Consider the following 18,297-nt stretch of genomic DNA (forward strand, 5'->3'; position numbering starts at 1 on the left):
CAATTAAATTCTATTGTGGCGTAATTGTTGAGAAATGTATTAAAATGATAATAGAATGGATGAACAGACAAATCAACAGAAACTTATGGCAGTTGTAACTATTTTATGTTTTGGGGAAATACTGGCTTATTTATGAATTCGTATGACTTGCTAACACCCCACTGACAATTAGAACCATCATGCTTTTTTTTTTCTTTCTTTCTAAAACAGCACGATTTTATACAAACACATCATTAAATTAAATGTATTTGAAATCAACACCTCATTAAATAGTTACATTTTCGTATGAGATCGTATTTCACATATTCATGTATTTCTTTCCCCTGTTTACATCCTAAATGCTGCAGTGATTATTTTTTTAGGTCAACTCAGAAATTAGAATCACTCTGCTTTCCTCTTGAAACCCCAGTAGTTTCAACAACAAAAGTTATGAACACATCTTTATGCCTACTATGGCCAGAAGTAAAAACTAAACATAGGTTATAAACTTCACCGCCGTTATGATAACATTTCCCTGAAAGTATGAGTCAGAATAGTTTACAAGATTATAAAAATAATGAGGCTGTGAAACAGACTAGTGAGTAGATGAGTTTAAAAAAAAAAAACATTGACTTCAGGAAAAATCCTTAATGAATTAATTAATTCTACTGTACTAATAACTCCTATTCTTCACTCAACAAAGGAGTAATCGGTCTTCTAACTTGTTATTAGACTACATATTAGATCTTCCTCCAGCAAATCATCTCTTGCAGGTAGAATACTTCATATGAATTTGTAGAATCTTATTCATGTTTTTGTGCAATCCATTGATGGGATGTACGGTTAATATCAAATGCATTCATATTGCCACATCATAAAATTAGGTTGTATAGTTGCATTTAAAGACACCTGCCCATTTTCCTCTGAGCTCCATAAATGCAGGAATAGATTAAAGTGTAAATCCTCAAGTTCATGGCCGCTAATAAAAGGCTACAAACTGCATAAATGTCAGCGCTCTTCTGCACATTGCTTTTTCCTTGAGGACATTTTCTTTATCAAATATAAATAGGATCACCCTACAATGTGTGAGAACTCATCTTCTGGTACTAATTGCAAAGTATATATTACATATACAATTTACAGGACATTTAGGCCTACCATAAGGCTTTTTTGTGAAGTTTTTAGCACTGTCTCTGTGGCTGGAGCCACTCACTCCTGGTCACTCAACCTGTGCAACCATAAAAGCCAGTCAGGAGAACACAACACACAGTAGATACTGATACTCACACTTCAGCTTATCAGTATGAACAAACACTGAGAAAGCCACGGCAGATAATACAAGTGGATGAATGTATTATGCTATGATAACTCCACAAATACCAGATAATGTCATCTGACGCTGTTATGGCCGTGAAATGCTCAGCTGAACTCAACAGAAGACACTTTTTGATCTGAGTTTTGAATGTAGACACTCTCATATGAAAATATATGGTGTTATATTTTCTGATCAATACCAGGAACACCTTTTTACTATGGAGTTTGTTATTGTATTGGTTTTAGGTTTTAGTGGGATTATGTGTAATAATTCCTGTAGGCGTAAAATTCAATTATATGAAGATTCATAAAACAATATGCTAGGAAAGGGAGTGGCATACAGAACGGACATGACAGAGTAAATAGTTTAGAAAAGGAAAACAAAATTAATCAAGTATAATGTCTCACATGGTAGTTAAAAGAGAAAAAAAGGTTTGTTTATTGCTGTATTAGTTATTCTTAGTAGACCAGCATCTAGAGTGTTACATCTTTTCCTTTTAATGTGACTGAATCTTTTGTCTTTAAAATATAATAGGTCTATTTTAATGAACATGTTTGATTAAACAGTTTAATTACATTTTCATGTAAACAGTTTAAACCGAATGTCTGATTGGTGCTTCTTAAGGGTAACTGACATGAAGTGTGATGAAGCATCAGTACTCTTCTGAAAGGCTACTACAGTGTATACATTATTTAAACATGTTCTTATTACTTTCTAATTTCATTAATTCAGTCTACATGTATTATTTGATATTTGAAAAATGCAAAATGGCGATAAACAAAGACACAAACACTATATATTAGTAAATGAGTATTATAGTAATCCCATTCTGAGCAAATTACAGGATTTTTATTGTAATTTCTTTTAATTCTTACTTCTTTTAATTCTTACTTATTTCTTAATTCTAACTCAGATCCAAACTAGCGAGGCCATTAGCACCACTGAGGGATCACAACATGAGACACACCAACACCAATATTCACATTATCAACAAATCAGTTTTTTAGGGGCTGATGTTTAAATTATTACCCCTGATCTTATCACAAAATTGCAACATTGTCACAGTTGTATGGAACTGATATATTCATATTTCAAAGAGCACCTAAATAAATAAATAGGCTACTGCGTGAGTTTTATACATATATAAATATATATATATATATATATATATATATATATATATATACAGACGGAGGCAGGCAGGCAGGCAGCATCCAGCCACCCAGACAGCTGCTGCAACAATCGGTTTTGCATAACCAAATAATTTTTCTGCACAAACTTTCAGAAACCGTCTCAGGGAAGCCCATCTGTCAATGTTTTGGATTGAGTGGCCCATGGTGGCGGTGGGGTTATGGTATGGGCAGGCATATGTTATGGACAATGAACACAGGTGCATTTTATTGATGGCATTTTGAAAGCACAGAGATACCGTGACGAGATCCTGAGGCCCATTGTTGTGCCATTCATCCACGACCATCACCTCATGTGGCAGCATGATAATGCACAGCCCCATGTTGCAAGTATCTGTACAGTTCCTAGAAGTTGAAAACGTCTCAGTTATTGGCCAGCATACTCACCGGACATGTCAACCATTGAGCATGTTTGGGATGTTCTGGATCGGCATATACGACTTATCTGGGTAAAGGAGAAGTGCTCACTAACAGAGATTTAGACAGATTTGTGAACAATATTTGACAGAAAAAGGCCTTTTGTGTACATAGAATAAGTCTTAGATCTTATTCAGCTCATGAATAATGGGGGCAAAAACAAAAGTGTCACGTTTATAATGTTGTTGAGAATAGATAGATATAATGTTTATATAAATACATACATTGTTTGTATATATTATACAAAGTTGTTTATACTTTATATATTTATTACCTGAAGAGGACTTGAAAAAACACATAAACCATATATTTTCACAATCATTGTGTTTATTGTCTTCATGTTTCATCAATCCAAAACATTTCTGCTTTTTTTTCAGCTTCACAACAGCGATAGACGGATGTTATGATTTTGTACAAATTAGGGCTTTCCTGGCACATCATAAGTTATTACTTCTATGAGTCTGTTTTGACTTTCTGTGGAGCCATCTTCTTTGTTTTAACTTCGCTATCGTGTCTCTTCTACTTACTTGATCAAAATCTAAAAACTTCCTGCTATTTATGTTTCTCATAATGTTAGAAGCCTTGGAAATGCTTATATTTGTGTTTGTGTATATATATATATATATATATATATATTATAAAAAACACACACACTTAGATAATTTCCAAATGTGAGCATTTTGAAGACTCCTAACATTAGTAGAAACAAATTAATTCAAGTGTTAAGTGTGTTCAAATCTTTGACGAGCATATATTTACATTGTATACCTGTACCATTTGTTAAATTTACAACACAACTCTACAACACAAAACATGAGCTCACTTTAAATCTTTGTACAGTGAACATGTATTAAGCTATGTTTGGCTAAGACTATGTTTGTGTGAGAAACCTATAGCAAACAGAGAAGACGCATGGCAAACAGACTCACACAGACAGAAGCAGGAGGAGTTCACTGCCATCTCTCAGACAGAAAGGAGCCAAAGAGAAGAACTTTACAGTAAAAAGCCATTTATGACCATTTATGAAAAGGAGCAATTATTTATTGTTTTAACTTTGCTACCGTGTGTCTTCCACTTAAATGCACAAAATTCTGAAACTTCCTCCATTTATGGCTGTCCTCCTGTCCCAGGGATAATGTTACAGGGAATCAGAGGAAAACATGAAATTATTATCAGCCTTATCATGCGTTATGGCCTTGCTAATGTGAGCAGAGTGCTTTGGTAGCAGCCTAGCATGTTTACACGAGCTGATTCAGTTCAGAGAGAGATGACCGGAGAGAGTTTGATTACCTGAGAGCCACAAAGTATAAGACTGATAGCATAATGTCCAAGAATATATTAGGGACAAGTGAGTTTAACATTTTGATTTTGAATTTCATATATGTGTAACTTAACACAGTCATCAGCGAGTGCTCATGTTGTAATGTAGGCTGCTAAAAATGCTGCTAATATGATGAAGGTCATAGTGAAATAGATATTGTTTTAATGATGAAACTTTATAAAGCCATTAGAAGAATTGTAGCCCTGCACTGATTTGATTTCATCTTTATTAAAGTTCTTATAATAGACTCCATTCACGGGAAGTTTTATTATAATTTCTTATGAATGGGTTCCTGCTAATCTCATATTTTCCAATCTCATATCCAAGCAAGGCCTGTTACCACAATCAAGGAACCACAAATATAAGACACATCAATTCATACAGTATGTTAAAATTATATAAAATATAAAGAATATATATTAAAAAACAATTCTCCAGTCTTATGCATAAAATATTATGAATTGTTTTTAAATGTGATAACAGCCTAGCAAATAGTAATTTAGAGTTAATTTTTAGATTTAGACTTAATCCTACAATAAATCGCAATTATTTTAAAAAGTGCCTCAAAATAATGTTTTTATTTACTAACAGATTGAACAGAAATGAAAGCAAATTAATTTTTTTATTAATTAATTTATTTTTAGAAAAATGCATTAATCTTTAATCTATGAAAACCTACATAGAGTAAAATCACATTTTATTGTAAATATAGTAAAAAAAAAAAAAAAATGTTTACACTACATACCTCCATAAAATGTGAAGGGTATAAATTGGGAACTTCATGTGAAAAATAATATGTATGTGTGTGTGTGTGTGTGTTTTATTTGAAAACTCCATCCATTACAGACCAAATAAATATCACTGTTACTAAGTACATGTTTTGTAACAGATTAGTAATGAATCATGGGAACACTTTCACTTTTAAACTGTGTAAAGGTTCACCATGAAAAATACATTTGTATTTTTTAACACTTCCAAAAACTTGTTCTTGAGTCTGGGAAGAGGTCTTCAAGCTCTGCAGAAGACAGTAAACTTATAAATAAATGTCCTCTTTACACTTCTAAATGCTCTCTATTGCGTAGCTATTTTAGTGGCATAAAATATCTTAATTCTTCACTGGGAGATAAATAACAGTTAAAAACAAATCTGTTGTCTGACTCGACTGCATACTCTAAATAATATAACCCCTTCTATGACTCACAATGCCTCACAACACAACTGATTTCCCAAGAGAGTTGACCTCAGGTTACAGAACCACGTAACTCTTTCTTCTTCCGTTAGCATCTAATTAAAACAAATAAATACCAGCTGATGTGCCGTTAAAGATTTACAGGTTAAATTTGTTTTTGTGATTGGTCCAGGATCAATACGTTGTTGTTGCCATTAAATAATTATGAGGTAGGAATGTCTCCTCTTTTCAACAATACCTCCTCAATTCCACAAATGTAATCTGACTAGGCCTCATTGGTGCAGTTTTGGCATAAGAAAATGTTTGAAATTAAATTCTCATGTTCTTCTCTTGTTTTTTTTATTGTTGAGGGAAGATTACATACATAATCATTACCAATAATATATACATAAAAAAAGGTTTTATTTCCATTGACACTATTTTAATATGAATAAGATGGAGTGGTTTTTTTTCTTCTTATGTTCTTATTTGGCATATTACTAATTTTAATAACTGCATGTAGAAAAATGTAATACCCTACTTTGATCAAGGTAAATGCGGGAGACTAAATCTTTAAATGTTCAGTCTTATTAATAATGTTTGTAAAATACTAAAACATAAACCTGAGGTTATGTTACCAAATATAATTAAACAGGTCCAAATTGATTCATTAAGTTATGATATACCGCCTATCAAATATTGTAATATATAACATATTCATTTCAAATTTGCCAAAGCACTGTACAAATTTAAATTAATTGGAAGCTTAATTTATAAATCATAGGTTTTGGCAATCTGTTTTGTTGTTTTTCTTTTGTGCCAGCGAGATAAGATCAAAGAAAAAAACTTTAGGGTTTATTTAGCATACAAACCAACTCCCAACTTAATATATTTATTTTCAATAAACAAGGAAAACTGCAGTCAAAAAAAAAATTGTCTCAGAAAAAAGGAAAATGAGCATGTTTAAAAGCATGAACCTACAGACAAAATCTACACAAAAATGACTAAAAACTGAGTATTCTAAACTACATATTAAAATGAAATTATTAAATGATTAATATTTGGTCATTTTAATTACTTATTGTATTTAACTATATTATTCAATTATTTATTTTCAAAGAACATTTAATAAAATATTCAGTGGTTTTGGGGAGCATTCTAGGGTTAAGAAAACAGGATTTTAAAGTATGAAACAGATTAACTAATAAATCAATGAAGTAAGAATATCACACTTATGTCACCATACAATATTTGTGCAGGACATTACACGCAAAGATTAAATGTCAAAAAAAAAATTTAAAACACTGATAATCTTCTTGCTAAATGGACCATCTGATGCAACAACTAAATCCAATCTTTCAATTCACAGAAATCACTTATGATGTCATCTGTGAAGCAGAATGCACGCATACTGTATACAAGCTCAATACCAGCAAATATAGTTTTTGTGTATCTCTCCTACATTTCCAACTACAACAAAAACTAATGTAAGTCTTATTACCTCCTCCATTTAATCTCTCTTAATTACTTTTGCATGCACATCAGATTGCATGAAATAAGGCAAGATGTGCTGTTCATTTGTGACTAATACTCCTGTGTCATATACAGCAGCTGTAATGAAGCAGCATGCCTCATTGTGTAATTACAGTCATTTATCTCTGCACACGCCTCTGAATTCTCTTTCCAGAGCACTCACAGCATTTATAAGCATGTCTTAAGGCCATAATGTCCACCATATGGACAGCAGGCTGATGGGTAGAAGAGGTCCTGAACATTAATTGCAAAAAGTAATTAATGGGAAAAACCACATAGGGTGTGCTATTGATTTTAGCACAGGTGAGTCATTTATGTTTTACCATACATGTGCATGTTCATGTCACCATCATGCCTTAAATTGGAAAAAAAAAATAATAAACTCACATTTTCTCACATGTTTTAAGATTGAAATGATATATATGAAATGATATATAATGATATATATATCAGAAATATTTTTTTTTATCTTACATCGCACCATAACTGCTAAGAGAGCATTTAATGCCATATTTGTCATTTACCAATTCTAACGTTAAAAATTTGACATCTATTAAGTGTTCCATTTCTTCATTTTTTTTTTTTCTAAAAGCTTCAGTCAAAATGTGTGTTTATATATTTTCTGTGTCCTCATTGTCACTGTCTACCCTGCTAGTATTTTGTATTTAAGATACTGAATTTCTTAATTATCATTAAATCAGTATGGTAACAAAATTACATTACATTACATATATATATATGTATTTTTATTTTTTATTTATTTTTTTACACCGTATTTTCCGGACTATAAGTCGCAATTCTTTTCATAGTTTGGCTGGTCCTGCTACTTATAGTCAGGTTCGACTTATCAAAATTAATTTGACATGAACCGAGAGAAATGAACCAAGAGAAAACATTACCGTCTCCAGCCGCGAGAGGGTGCTCTATGCTGCTGAGTGCTCCTGTAGTCTACACTGAAAACATAGGGCGCCCTCTCACAGCTGTAGACGGTAATGTTTTCTCTTGGTTCTTGGTTCTAAATAAATGCGACTTATATATGTTATTTTTCCTTATCATGACGTATTTTTGAACTGATGCGACTTATACTTAGGTGCGACTTATAGTCCAAAAAATAATTTATTATTAATAATTAATTCTACGTGGCATTGATTCAACAAGGTGCTGAAAGCATTGTTTAGAAATGTTGGCCCATATTGATAGGATAAGCATTTTGCAGTTGATGGAGATTTGTGGGATGCACATCCAGGGACACTGGATGTTTTTCCCTTTTCACACCATTCTTTTGGTAAACCCTAGAAATGGTTGTGCGTGAAAATGTACTCAGACGGACCCGTCTAGCACCAACAACCATGCCACGCTCAAAATTGCTTAAATCACCTTTCTTTCCCATTCTGAAATTCAGATTGGAGTTCAGGAGATTGTCTTGCCAGAACCACACCCCTAAATGCATTGAAGCCACTGCCATGTGATTGGTTGATTATATAATTGCATTAATGAGAAATTGAACAGGTGTTCCTAATAATCCTGTAGGTGAGTGTATGTATATATATATATATATATATATATATATATATATATATATATATATAAATGAATTTCAAAAATAAGTTGACAACTTTATGGAAACCAGCTGTTAATCACTTACTGAACAAGGATTTTTAATTGTCTGTAATTTAGGTCTTTATTTCTTGTTAATTATATAGATAAGAATAATTGATAACATATATATATATTATTTTTTTTAGTAGAACCTTAGTTCACTTCAGAGGTGGGTAGTAACGAGTTACATTTACTTCGTTACATTTACTTGAGTAATTTTTCGGGGTAACTAATACTTTTCGGAGTAAATTTAAAAATGGGTACTTTATACTCTTACTTGAGTAAATTTTTTGGGAAAAATCTGTACTTTTACTTCGTTACTGTGGGCGACGCTCCTCTCGTTACTTTATGCAATAAATGTTGTAAATGGTTCAGTTTATTCCAAACGCGCCGTCTACTTTTCTCTGGACAATGAGCGATGCCCATTCGCGAATGATTCATTCTTTTGAGTCAACTCTGTTCAAAGGCTTGCTCAAACCAGTTGGCAAACGAGTGAATTGGTTCATGAATCAGTTTGAAGGAGTCGTTCAGTTCCCTGAAGCAACGCGCTGAGCGTCTGAAGCGGTTCACTCAGAGTTGTAACAGTTAACATCAGCAGCGTTGAAAACGTGGCTATGGAACTGCACTGAATTGAAAGCAAATCTGCAAAGGCCATTATTTGCTTGCGATGGAGATCCTTATTAGATGAACGTGTGTGCTGTCTACTGTTTAACAGGTAATAACTTGAGCTACATTCGATTACAGTAAACGATACCACTGTGACATTAGTTTGTTGTACGTGTGTGGCTTATAACAGAGGGGAGTCAAGTTGAATGCAGCTTCCAAAAGACAAAAAATAGCCGATTAAGATTTTATTAATTTTAATACAATCACACCGGTGCGAGTCAGCAAGTCATATCATCAGCTGTTAAATTCAGATCTGTGATCGCTTGCTGGCGCTGAGCCAGAGACAGACGCGTTTTTACAGCGTTACGCATTATAACCAATCACACACGGTTCTTTTGAATGCAATCAGGCCAATCGGAGGTGTTCCGATGAGTCATCGCTGAAATGCCGGTGCTTCCTTCACTCGCTCACTGACTGGATACCTCTTTCTGCCGAATTCTCTCGTCAGAAACAACAAAGTGCAGATGTGTGTACGAATCTGTAAATAAGATATTGATTTTACAGTGTTAACAGTTTCAGTGATTTTAATGGGAGTTTCTGAGAGTGTACTCTAGACTGTCAGTGAAAATGATCTTTAATAATGTAAATGTTATTTGTTTATATCACATTAACTTTCAATGTTAAATTCACATTTAATATAAAGTCAGTCGTATTAAAAATATGTTATGGCATGAAACCTATATATGTTACTTAAGTAAACAGACAGGGTTTTATAATAAATTGGAGTAAAGGCTGATGAAATATATACATTTACACACGCACACATACATTATGTACATTTATCTATATATCTAAATAAAAATAGGCTCCGTATATATGACCCAAAGTAACTAACTACTTGAGTAGATTTTTTATCCGATACTCTTTTACTCTTACTCAAGTAACTATTCGAGACTAGTACTTTTACTTTTACTTGAGTAAATATTTCTAGAATTACTTTTACTTTTACTTGAGTAAAGTTTTTGGGTACTCTACCCACCTCTGGTTCACTTACTTTTTTTATTTACTTTTCAAATAACGTTTTACTTCCATCAAATGCATGACAGACATTACATATCTGAAAAACATTCATATGTAAGCACTTACACATCTACGCGTATGTATACATCTAGCTATGTATATATATAGGGAGTGATGTTTTTTTCATAGGCATTTTGATAAAAAAATAAAATCAGGTCTATGAGATGCTGCATATTTGTTGCTTTTTCCCCAGTGCAAATCAAATTGTTCCATTTTGTTATTTTCAAATGCTAACAAATGCTCCATATATAATATAATATAATATATTATAAATGTCCTTTGTAATTTCCATCTATGCATTTAAGACTCTTTATAGCAGACACCAAAAGTATATTATTTAGGTATTTATCTCCTTTTAACTGTTTCTGTCTATGTTTCTAAAAAAATAAGATTTTGCTATAAAAAGGGTATCAAACATTTAAAGATATCTTGTTGGACAGATGGTTTACAGCAAATCAATTGCAGCACATCAAATAAGATTTAAAATTAATAACTATCTGTTTAATAAAGAAAGACAAAGTCAAGGTGTTGATAGTTCAAACTTCTGGTTCAAACTTTAATGTGAGTGTTTGCATTACATTATAGAGGCAAACATGCCAAAACTATGGGAGAAAAAAAAAAATCAAACAAACCCCAATTAAGAAAATAAAAGTTATCTTATACCAAGCTATAAGCAAAATATATTGTTACGTTCTCAAAACAATTCACTAAAAATAGCTCTGTTTGAAAGTTTTTAAGCAGATTTCAAACTAATTACATTTCGAACAAAAGAAAAATTATGACCCAACCCTCCCTAGAATTGTTTCTGCCATCTTTGGCAGGAAGGACTCCAGAAAATGGAAGAAGTCTTGAAAGACGCCTGCAGTATCCTGGCTGGGGTGAAAATGGAGGACAACTTTGGTGCTTTCGTCCCCACCGAGAACTTCTGCATCCACTTTGAATTCCAACAAATCTTGCAGTTTCTCCTCTTTCTCCACAATGCTCTGTGTCACTCTGCTCTCGATGTCAACACAGCCTCCTTCAGGTTTGGAAATCACATCGCCAGTCTTCAAGAGATCTCTCCGCACTTTCCGTCGGCCTGCCCAAACACACTTTCTTTGAGTCCAAGTCCAGTGGACTGGCTCTGGGTGCTCCAAATCAGCTTCTAGTCTCTGTCTTTTAGCTTGTACATCGGTGGAGGTTGATGGACCCTCCTCCACTGTAAGAGGTCTCTTCTTACCAGTTTCACTTTTGGCTTGTAGACCAGAATCTTCGACACTTCGGTTATTATTCACCTCCATTTCATTTTCATCCCTGTCGGTTTTGTCCAGATTTTGATAAACAGCTGCAGCTTGAGTTTCCTCTAAAGGTGAACATTTTAAAATATCTTGAAACACCATGTGCACAGCAGAGCAGACCTTTGCAAACCAAAGACCTCTAAAACCATTCCCAGCCAAAGCCAGTTGGGCACGCAAGGGTTCTGGGAGAATAGCGGCCTTGAAGGGGATGCTGACCTCCATTACCTTCTCAGTCCCGACCTGTGAACGGGGTCCGGCTTCACATGGCAGTGCAAAGAGCCGCACGAGGCCCCAGGATTTGCCCTTGGTTGATTTGCGCTGATACTGCAAACTGCGGCAGTACTTCTCAGCCTCACAGCATTCCCTCTTGAAATTCTTTTGCGTTCGTTCATTAAGGTTCCCGGCCACATTGTGGTTTAGCTCAAATGGATCCAGGACATTCATAGGCCCCAGTTTAGGGGCAGAGGAGCGCCTTGGTTTGGAATCAGAGGCCGCTTCGTCATCAATTTGGAGGAAGTCTGTGATAGGCAGCACATGGCCGTCTCGCAGAGACACCACTGATGCAGAGAAATCAAATTTAGAGTAGAAGGTGAAGAATCCAGAAAGCAAATTGCCTGAGGAAAAGAGATGGAGGAAATTACAGGGAGAACTTCATCTCGTAGACATCATGCGTGGCAATTATCTTAATAGGCACAGCCTACCGATGTCTCCTGAACCGCAACATGCGCAAGTGATTTGAGAACTCAAAAACAACGTTTTTGAAACAACGCAATAGGGCTGTGTCATATGTACACATATTCTAATCAATAATCGCTTTAAAAATATTGAGTCACTTGATTATGTGGTCCATTTTGAATGGTCAAAAGTATTTATTTGTCATGCAAAAAGATGGGTATCATTAAGGTGAAGTGCTGTGCATTTAAGTTAGCCAAATAAATGTTTACATTTACAAACTGATTTTTCTTTATTTGGAATTTTAAAAACAAGTAAAAATATGTTGATTTCATTCTCTCATTTCTCCCGAAAGAAATCAACAGAATTTTTACGTAAGGTTAGCAAACCAGAGAGATTTTATATTTATTTTAAATGACGTGAACAACGTTGATTCAACATGATTTTAGCATACATACCTGACGTAGATGGGGCAACAACCAGAGACGAGCTAGCTAGGCAGTCGAAAACTTTGCCTTTCTCTGTCTGCACATAATGTACTTTTGAAAGATTCTTTGACAGATTGCTTGTGTTTCTGCCCTTACATGCAAAAATTTAGTAGCACTTATGACAACGAGCATTGTCTGCATCAACTCTAGTGAAGTATAACCACACTTTGGAACGTTTTGCTCTCTCCGCCATCGTCACTCTTTGTATTAAGTAGGAGTTTTCGTACTGTTATGCGTGTGCTGCGCTAGTTCTTGTTGTGTGTGTTACTGACAGACAGCGCATGAGAGATCTCACAGATCTCAAAGACAAACGTCTTAATATCACAAATTATAAATGTTTGGTAAGATAAAATGTACACGATAGCATTATTAAGCAGATCTCTTCGCCATCATCACTCTTCATTATTTAGCGGGAGTTTTCATACTGTTATGTCTGTGCGTGCGCCGCGCTGTTTGGTGAGATAAAATGTTCACGATAACATTAAGAAAAAATACATGGTACATTAATTTTTTTTTCCTCCAGTACCGAAAGCAGAACTGGTAGCGTCAGATCTTACTGATACTACGGTCTTTCATAATTTACCCCCGGGACCAGTTTAATACCGGGTTTCGGTACCCATCCCTAGTCGTGCATGTCAAAATTCTGGGATTAAAAGGGAATTAGGCTCTAAAATGTATCTAATGTGATTGTCATGCGCATCTTGACAGTAAAGCAGGTTCTGATATCAGTAGTAAATCTCCAGCACGTGCTTTCAGATGGAGCAGCATATACTACACAGAACCGTAGTAAATCGCAGATGATTTAATCACTCGATTATGAAATCGAAGAAATCATTCTGCAATTAATTCAGCTGTTTGCATAGCTTGTCACTGAACATGAACTGTGTGTAGTAAATGCTGCTCCATCTGAAAGCAAGAGAAAATAGCACATTTAATAACATGTTTTTACTCCAAACTCACTTCATAACATCAGTCGAGTGATAAATTAATCCTTATGTGAGATGATGTGGTTTCTTACTAAGAATAATGCACGTAACATTTCATAGTATTCTTTAAAAATTTCTTTCAATTAAAATGATAAGACAAACTCAGATAAACCACGTTGAATTAATAAAAGCAGTTAAAGCTTCTGTTTATTCAGCAACCCCTAAAGGGTTTTCCTGGATTTCTTCTGCAAGGTGCATTTGGAGTTCCAGTGCAAGAGTGCCCTCTGGCCTCCGAATGGAGATTTCGGATGGCTGATCACAGAACAGTGCTTCACTGAAAGATACGCATACAATGACAATAGCAGTTTCTGTCTAATCACAATTTATCGCCTTTTGTAAGTTAATTTTTATTAATCGTGCAGCCCTAAAGGGAATTAGTTCATTCTGAACAAAAACTAAGCTATTTTTATTTTTTGGTTCTACGCCTCCTTTGTAAAAGTTTACAAATAAATTAAAAATAAAGCTATTGAAGTAATTAAAAAAATGTTGCTTGTGTCTTTAAATTTAAATTGTATTAGTCTAGTTAGCATAATGCTCACAATAGGTATTTAACGGAGCGGCAAACAGGTAAAATTATATATTAGCTAAGATTTTTTTTTTTTTACAGATTTTATCTATTACTAGCCTTCATTAGACTGCTGATTGAAATAAAATAACACTTTCTTGTTTTTAAAATAAATACTGCCTATTCAAATTTACATAGAATGAAGTCTATGTAAAGTTTTTTCATCTACATAACCAAATAAACAGCCTAAAATATTTTACTTGCAATGTTAACTTGCTGTATGTGAATATACAGTCAGACATGCACTTCAATAGACCTTAGTCAGGATGGTGTCATATTTATTCATTGACAAATTAAACGTCAAGGCTGCCTCGTCTACATCTGCATACAATTAAGTATGCACCTACACTAAGGTCTATAAGCTGAAAGAATTGCAGTTACGATGTTTAAATGTCAGACAAATTTGGGCAAAAATCTAGCCATGTTGATCAGATTATGCCGAAGCCATTTATGACTGAACACAGATAAAGGAAAATAGTTTTACATGTTTATATGACCATACGCTTTGTCATCATATTAACCATAACTGGTTTAAGAAAGTGATAAAAAGGTAAAGCATAGGTGGTACTTACAGAGATCTTCAGTGTTTTTGCTGGGGGGTACACTATATGGCTGACTAGGAAATGTACAATCCCATTCTTCAATAATACACTCTTCTTCCTCACCTGAAAAAATAAAAGACATTATTAATGTGCATCACAGATATACTGTTTAGAATGACATCCTATTACTTCTGATTTCACATTTCTTAAAAAAAAAAAAAAAGTCAACAAAATATACAAGTAGTCATAAAATACAGATAAACCAACGGATTAAGAAAAGGAAATGAAGAGCAGTCCTTGTTAACGCACAGGCCATGTTTTTGAGCTGGTTCACAGAGGGAAGCACAGGAGGGTCTCGATTCTGAAGGTAGAAGATCACCAGCAGTGTAAGAGCGTAATTATTCAACAACGGTCCAGGGCCAGACAGGTTCCCTTCAATTTAAAAAAAAATGGACAGGGTTAAACTGAGAAAACTGTACTTGCGAATCTCACTAAAACAGTCAAGAAATGTCCAGATCATATACATCACCCCAAAATCAAAGTTAATTTCTACCAAGTACAAATTAGTATTACACTAATCAAGTGTCAACACTGCAATATAAACAATATAATAATGTATTTATAGTAAACATACAATTCAATGCATGCATCATGGTGGTTCCCTCATTACTGAATTCTATTACGGTATTTAAAATGTATATAATTTTTTTTTTTCAGACAGGATTATTTATTACTGTACTATAGTCATGAATCATAACTTTAAAGTCAAATTATTTTCTGCATTACAAATGTATGTAATTAATATGCTGTCACTATTAAAAACTTAAAAATATTCATTTGTGTGTGGTAAAACATTAAAAACGTATTCATTTTTTATCTGATGTTCACCATTAACTGTCATGCACAGCTTCATTACCCGCTAATTGTTTCTGCTTGGCCCATAATCGGATGGTGTAGACTAAGGGCCGCAGTCTGGAGTCAATGCCTGAACACAACTGTAGAAATCGAGTGTTTCTCACTGCCAATCTAGTGCAGAAAAAAAAACATTATAGTCAGAGATTGTCCAGTGGAGTGCAATACTCAGTTTTTCAAGTGGCCAAAAACAACTGCTCTCAACCTGTTGTTGATGGTGATGTCTCCGTGGAGGTTGAGCTCTCGATGACTGAACTTGACCACAGGTAGTCGGGCAGTGCTGAGCGTCTGGACTTTGTGCACGCCTGGAACGCACTTCCTCAAAATGACTGCAACCAGCTCCAAGACTTCAGCAGTAGAGGCAGTGGACAGGTCAATGTCAGACAAAATCGAATCTTCAGAACGGCAATCCTCAGACTGATTTTCGCCTGTCTCCTGAAAATGGGCAGTTTTAGAGATATGACATATTGGAAGAAGTAAACAGTTTGATTATCTGATGTTTGAGGTCACAGTCGTCCAATACTAGTGCTAACATACCACTTCAGAAGACTTGGCACGAGCTTGAAATACTTTGGTGTTCTCAAGGTCGAGGAACAGATCAAGGTCACAGGAGTGGATCCCAAATGTGTTCACAGAGGAGCCAAAAGGCACAATTTGGCAATCTGTAACACATGACACAAAGCAACTTTCAGAAAATGAATCTGTAAAAATATTTAAAACAAACAAAGCAGATAAGATGTGTGGCCACTGTTCCACCGATTAAAATCGAAAGACAAAAAATGTAGGGTCTTGGTTCTATGCATCAGTTGTTGACTGGATTTCATTTTTGAAAAATGAAATGCATGCACAGATAAATTGTTCACAGTAAGATCTCTAACATGCATTTAGAAAATAAGACTAGATTAATGTTTATTTTATGGCAACTTTTAGCACTCTGGTCTTGTCTGGTTCATGTTTCAGTTTCAGTTAAGAGAGAACCTGGGAAGAACTCTGTGAAGACTTCCTGCAGCAGCTGAACTAGAAGATCTCTCACTTTCTTCTCATTGTCTTTCAACTCGAAACTCTCCACCACCTTCTGCATCTGCTCATTTACCTTTTACACACAAATGAACATGCATTAAACAAAAAGACAAGAGAACACAGCCTGGATGTGAAACACTCTCTTACAGATGTAGCCTTGCAGATCTCCAGGTTGAGTTTGTCCAGGCTGATCTGGGTGTTTTTGGAGTCTCGTTTCCCCTTGCTTGCCAGTTTGAACTCTTTCCTCTCTCTGGGCTTGACTCGGAGCTTGAGACCATTGAGCTGATGCTGTAGCTGTGCCAGAGCTGCCTGAGCGTTCTGTGGCTCGGAGAACTCAACTATAGCATAGACACCCTACAGAAAACAACATTAAATCTCACTTATGCATTACATCTATAATGTAACATAACTTAGGGTTAGCAAACATTACATACGTTTTCAAATACAGATGTAAGCAAGACAAACATTCAATTATTACCACAGGAGAACTATACCACAGGGTAAAGAAGACAGTGTGTATATAAACCTTATCCTTGTCCATGATCACATCTGACACCGGCCCGAACTGTGTGAAATACTCCTTCAGATCCGTTTGAGACGTGTCTGGTTTAAAGCCACTCACAAACACACCGTTCTCCTCCTGAGCTTTGCGCTGAGCTCTGAGCCGCAGGAGATGCTGATGTTTCTTTCCTTTAACATGATCTTCCAGGCTTGGCTCTAAACAGAAACACATCCGTTAAATGTGAAAGGAAATGGATTGGGTGCATAAAGTAAATTAGATTTACATTTAGCAGACGTTTTTATCCAAAGCGACTTACAAATGAGGACAACAGAAGCAACCAAAACAAACAAAATGATAGTAATATGTTAGGGCTGTGACAAATCTCGATTAACCTAACAAAGTACATGCATCAAGGTTTTTTTATTTATAATAACTAAAAAAGTAGATAGAATAGAAAAAGAATAGGGCAGGTTAGTGTATACACACTTATTGTATTATAGCATGTTTACAAAGACGGCGTAGAAACGTCTCACGTGTGTTAGCGCTGATGTTTTTAGTTTATCACAACTTACTGTTGGGAATATTAACGACGCAGAGGCTGCAGTGAAATCCTCTTTGCATCGTCTGGATGTCTTTATCGAGCTCCATTGAGAGGCTGTACCGATAACTCCTAAAAAATGCGTCCGAGTTGCTGCTACACGAAACAACTCAAATCTCCCTCCATGATGTTCCTCTGCGTCCGTCCCCTCAATTCTTCCAAAAGAAACGCTGAGCGGGGAATTTCCGTTCCGCTCTTCAGCAGGTAGGGTTGCCATAAGTCTTTTGTGAAAATTTGTATATATTAACTGTATACATGTACACATTTACGGTATACTGTATACAAATGCAGTTAAAAAAAGTAATATATGCAACCAAAACTAGATTTACAAACTTTAGTCTCCGCTACATTGTATTGTATTACATGACATCATAACATAACGTGTTACATAACTGTAGGCTTAGTCCTTTTATTATCATCTAGGTAATAATACAAGTTGAATATAAACAATTTTATATATAAAGGGTGGTTTTTAAAATATATTCTCACCGTTTGCAATATTTATCTGTCATATTGGCTCTATAAAA

General features: G+C 34.9%; 1 protein-coding gene across 1 annotated transcript; it reads right to left on the reverse strand.

The window, feature by feature from the left end:
• Positions 1–10,736: 10,736 nt before the first annotated feature.
• tut1 (terminal uridylyl transferase 1, U6 snRNA-specific) lies at positions 10,737–17,964 on the reverse strand. Its single transcript, XM_052610862.1, has 10 exons — positions 17,745–17,964; positions 17,197–17,387; positions 16,818–17,024; positions 16,629–16,743; positions 16,188–16,312; positions 15,856–16,085; positions 15,655–15,764; positions 15,048–15,170; positions 14,769–14,861; positions 10,737–12,099 (listed from the first exon to the last, which is right to left on the reverse strand). Exons 1-10 carry the CDS (start codon positions 17,818–17,820, stop codon positions 10,985–10,987), a joined length of 2,385 nt encoding a protein of 794 aa, XP_052466822.1. The 5' UTR covers positions 17,821–17,964; the 3' UTR covers positions 10,737–10,984.
• Between the last annotated feature and the right edge of the window lie 333 nt (positions 17,965–18,297).

Source organism: Carassius gibelio, chromosome A12 (assembly GCF_023724105.1).
Source record: "Carassius gibelio isolate Cgi1373 ecotype wild population from Czech Republic chromosome A12, carGib1.2-hapl.c, whole genome shotgun sequence".
In the NCBI taxonomy this organism is placed as follows: Eukaryota; Metazoa; Chordata; class Actinopteri; order Cypriniformes; family Cyprinidae; genus Carassius; species Carassius gibelio.

What these genes read in the sequence shown, in the direction of transcription:
- tut1 (XM_052610862.1), bottom strand. Translation starts at nt 17,820, where the DNA reads ATGGAGCTCGATAAAGACATCCAGACGATGCAAAGAGGATTTCACTGC. An exon ending in CCAGCTCAAAAACATGGCCT is followed by an intron (nt 14,862 to 15,047) that starts GTGCGTTAACAA and finishes TTATTTTTTCAG; the next exon opens with GTGAGGAAGAAGAGTGTATT. An exon ending in CAAAAACACTGAAGATCTCT is followed by an intron (nt 12,100 to 14,768) that starts GTAAGTACCACC and finishes TCTTTTCCTCAG; the next exon opens with GCAATTTGCTTTCTGGATTC.